Raw genomic sequence first — 4898 nt, forward strand, 5'->3', positions numbered from 1 at the left:
TCAGTGTTCCACTGCCCCGGTTGATGAGAACTTCCCCATCTTCCTCCTTGCACATGACAAAATGTTGCCCTTGAAAATCTAGAGTGTCACAGAATAAAAAAGACTGAATTAGAATGAGGCTGAAGCTTGGCTGAGCTGTGAATACTGGGACTATTCAGCTCACCTTTGTGTTGTGGATGGTTTTGTTTGCGAAGAGTTGATCCAGAGTCATTTTGTTGATCTCCCTTATGATTACTGTCCTCATGTGTGCTGTGAGAGAACAGCTGCAGGTTTGGTTCTGATTCCTCAGAATTCATTACCGACATGATGGCTAAAGTCTTTTGTAGAGAATCATCAAGATTCAAGTCCAAAGTAGATATTCACTGGGGTCATGATCCTGATCAATAGAAAGAAGCATTTCATTGTTTTGAATCACAGGTTGCTCCTTCTTGTAAGTGCTGGACAGATGTTCTTTTATTTGTGGAGGATCTGAGGCCAGACCATAGTTCCAGTGATGGTCAGTAAGAACCCACTTGTCTTTATAGGCATGTTGCTGTGGAAAGTCTGGAGAGACAATTCATTGTTATTGACACTTTATAAATAAAGCTTATATATATATATATAAAAAGTAGTAAAAAATAGACTACAAAATATTAAGTGGTGAAATATGCTCCACTTTCTTGGTGAATTGCCCTGTGTGACCCATTCATAAAGCTTCCTTTAATTCAGCCTTTTTGAGCTGGTTTGTGAGGTCTCTGCAGACATCAGTAACCAGAGTTACGCGTTTCTTAAAACTGGACAGAAGACGAAGCAGATGACTAAAAATAATCCTTTAAATGCTCGATGAGTTTGAGAAAGTCTGCCTCTTTTGGAGCATATATGGCCCTGGTCTGTGCTCCTGTTGTGGTTTAGTGTTTTTTTCAAAAAGGTCAAATTGCATGAATAGCCTGCCAGCGTTCTGAATCGGAATGTTTTGTGAGTATGTAGACTATTGCCAAATCCAACTCACTTGAGATTATAACAGAAAGCACCACTAGATGATACTACACTTATTTTGAAAACATTAAAACGCGCGGAGAACAGGGCACACGGGCCAAGACCGAGTCTTATATGGTAACCAAAAGAGTTCTAAAGATTATTCGAAAGGTGCATATTCTGTAAGCATTATGCATAAAGACAATACACACGTATTTATGCAGCAATTATACTCGATAGTGTTTGAAAAAGCTTTAGACTTCACCGGTAGGGAGTATCGTCGTGTCTGGTCTCAATTTTTCCAAAAGTCGATGCTGACTATCGATCTTTTCTTCATACTCGCTAATCTTTTGTTGAAATGCTACTAATATGTCTTCCGCAGCAATAGTTAGCAACCTTTTCACGAAAGACTTCAAGTCTTCACCCGAAGACATTATAAATAACGGAGTGGTCATGTATAAAGAGAAATTCAAAACTAACCACCGCTAAACACGGTAAAGCCGGAGATTCCTTAATTCCCGTTCCGGCACTGACGTAGTTTTAGGGGAGATTTTGCTCATTTACAAGATTCTTATGTTCATATGCACATTAATTACAGTAGCAGTCATTTCCAATAAGTTTTTTTGTTTTGAAGGCTGAATATAACATGGTCAAGAATAACAAAAAGAGGTTCCTGTGCGTGGGGTCCTATATGCGTTTTATTTAGGCTTTATAGTTTGTTTTCTTGTAAAACATTTCCCTCGTGCTGCGCAAACGTATGGTTTTCATCCGTGTGGATTGTCATGTGTTGAGAATTTCCTACATGCTTTGCAAGCGTCTGGTTTCTCTCCTGTACGACATGATACGGCGAGACCAATCACAGCTTTGGTCTGAAACATTTCCCAGTGTTTTGCAAATATAGCTTATCATAATTGTGATCAAATGTGGATCTTTATCAGTGACATAAACTATTTTACACATGTATTGCATAAACAAACAAACAACCCCTACTTTTTACCTGGGCCATTACAGGACATTTATGACATTGCAGGGTTGTCAACCTTATTATTATACCTGCTTGGTGCTGTTGCTTTTTGATTTGTTTTGCTTCATCTCTAATTGACCCTGAGTGTTAATCAAGTATGCCACCCTGATATTTGCTCTGGATGAACAGGAGGCAGTATAAAAGTATCAGTCTCTGACTTTACTGCAAGCAGAAAAACATTCATTAGATGATCAAATTCTTCTTTATTATTCACTGTTTTTTTTGGGGGGGGGTTTGCTGGAAAACCCTCAGTATTTCTTTGTCATCAACAGCCAGTCTCTTGCTCACAATCCTTTCCAAATATCCAAAAAGAGGACAGTTTTTGGCAACTAAAATAAAGAGATGAGACAACATATGCCCCCACAGCCTGTCCGGTTGTATTAAAAACTCTTATTCGCATTATCAGTTCACTAGTAATCTATCGAGTTGATTTTTGTTCAGATATAAATCTGTCCACGGTAAACACAAGACGGTGACAGGATGTGACTTCAAACACAAATAGACAACATTGCAAATAATTTGTCAGGAAAGGTTTGGCAAATTTTCACTTGATTTATTTATTTATTGCAGAAGGCCAATGTCCATACACACCTTTTCCCTGCAGCTACTGTACTACTTGTCCGGGGCTCTAACCACAAAATGTTGAGCTACAATAGGTTTAGAAAGGGTAGACCCCACCCTCCACCCCTAATGTTACCTTAAGCAGTATCATGCCACTAGAAAAAAACTACATTTACTTCACCTTCATGCTTGTGTATATATATATTTTATATACACATATAATATAATATATTTTGTCTTTCTTTCACCACACTTTCTTTCACCACACTTAATACATTTGAGGGAACAAAAGTCGTGCATTTTGATGAAATGGGGTGTGAGTTCCACACTATTAAAAGCTGCAGCTTTTGAAAGGCGTTTACTGTCTGCAGGCATTGATGGACAGTTCGTTTGCGGGTCATCCAGACTCCTGCATTTGACCTGCAGGCTGGGGTTGCTGGAGCACTCTGCAGGTGATGGCCAGTGCTCTACCCAGGTGTCCTTACCTAACATGTAGAGGAATCTGAAAGGAGAGAAGGCAGAAGGTTTGATTTGCCAGTATCATGCAATCCTTTTGTTTTTCTAAGTTAATATTAAATGTGTGACAGATTAGGTTTGTCTTCAGAGTAAGAAGACTTTAAGTTCAAGTTCTATTGTCAGAACTTAGAACTTGAACTTAAACTTGTTCTCCAGAACAGAATTTAGAGAGCGTATTTCTAAAGATCACTAAGATGTGCACTAATTTTTAAAATAAAATGAGCGTCCAGTTATCGATGAACGTTCTCAGTCATCCTGTCCTTAGATCCCTCCCTGGGAAAGTGTCCACACCCAATCTCACATATGACCGTGAGGATCGCCTTTTACTAATGCAAATGACCACCAACGACCACTAACAACTGCATTCATTAAACCAGCATAGGAAATAACTCTGGGATTCCCACCAGCTAATTTAGAACTGAAGAAACTTCTTGGATAACAGGTGAAACAACTGCAAAATACTAAAGGGAGTCCAGTTGAATTTTACAAGCCAAGAGGCCCCACTTTTATGGTCCACTAAAGAGTTATTTAAAATAATTGCTTTTCCTACTGATTGGTATTGCTGTCGATGCTCCACTGGTCCTCTTTGGGGCCAATGATGAGGTACTGGGAACCCAGTTTAAGTTCCAGTCCATCTCTGCAGCCTCCATGAGACAGGAAGAACCTTCTTTGACCCTGTTCAACTCCAGGCTCCACACCTGCAGGACAGGAAGAATTCCCATCCACCAGTTAGAATAGAATTTAGTGTCGAGTTCAAGCAACAGCAGTTTATATGATGATTATTCAGGTGGTCTAGTTGTCAAAACCATGATTCATTAGACTTTTATTTCTGTAATCACCTTTTCATTCAAATATGAGCAGATGAAGGATAGACTGTTCAGACTCACCCAGCTTGATAATTTGTATGATTTCCATCTCGTATTTGTCGTAATAACTCTGAACCATGCTCAACACCTTCACCTTGAAAACTGAAGAATAAGAAACTTTCTCACATGGACCAATGACTCAAACAGGCAAGTTTGAGAGAGACAGTGTGTGTCTGTGTTATACCGTGGTGTAAAGAACTGCAGGCAAATGTCTCTCTTTCTTTGTTGGGAAAGTTTTCAGTGTCAGGTTTGGAGATGCAGCAGTCGCCTGGACATTATGAGCAAGTAGAACAAACCTATTAGCAAGCACATGAATGCTGAGCTGTAGCATGCATACATGTTACCCTGTGTGCAGCGGCAGACGTCCCTGCAGATCTTTGTGAGTTCCTCTGTGTTTCTGCTGGGAGAGTAGGTGCGACTGCAGCGGTGATCTGTGACAGCCAGCAGAGACATTTCTCAAAGATATATCGAACCAGTGACCTTCACCTCACATTCATCGTTGGAGTGACAACAGACCCAAACACTCGGAAGGACTGAGTGATGATTGTTCTCCTACCTGGGCTGTAATACTGGTAGGCGGTAACTGAGGATGGCTGGAGAAGACCCACCCTGAAGCTCTGCTGGAGCCTGAAGACCAGGATTTCTTGTTCTTTGTGAGAGACCTGTTAGGAGGACAAATGCTTTTTCTCTCTGGTGAATGAACCAAATGATCCAGATCATTCAGAAAAGGTTTTTTTGGAAGGGGTGGCAGCGGCGGGGGGAAGGGCAGTCTGCCTTTCTTTACCTTGAACAGGTGGATGATCAGTGAACCACGATCACTCAGGTTATCCACAATCTTGAAGTTGCTTATGTAATGATCCACTGAGTTGGACAGCTAGACCAAACAGATTACCACATTTTTGTTGATTTTAATAATACTGATATAGCTCATTTATTTCCTCTCCTGTGCATCTGTTTTTTTACATTATGAACAGGAA

General features: G+C 40.2%; 1 protein-coding gene across 1 annotated transcript; it reads right to left on the bottom strand.

Annotated features, from left to right (window-relative positions):
• Window positions 1-2510: 2510 nt before the first annotated feature.
• Window positions 2511-4795, bottom strand: LOC130519629 (complement C3-like; the record flags this gene model as incomplete). The annotated part of the gene is made up of 7 exons (XM_057023154.1): window positions 2511-3041; window positions 3606-3753; window positions 3943-4023; window positions 4106-4189; window positions 4266-4352; window positions 4478-4583; window positions 4706-4795. Coding segments are annotated over 7 exons (915 nt in total), but the record flags the coding sequence as incomplete, so codon positions are not given.
• Window positions 4796-4898: the final 103 nt, after the last annotated feature.

The sequence above is a fragment of the Takifugu flavidus genome, unplaced genomic scaffold (genome assembly GCF_003711565.1).
Source record: "Takifugu flavidus isolate HTHZ2018 unplaced genomic scaffold, ASM371156v2 ctg1020, whole genome shotgun sequence".
Lineage (NCBI taxonomy): Eukaryota > Metazoa > Chordata > Actinopteri > Tetraodontiformes > Tetraodontidae > Takifugu > Takifugu flavidus.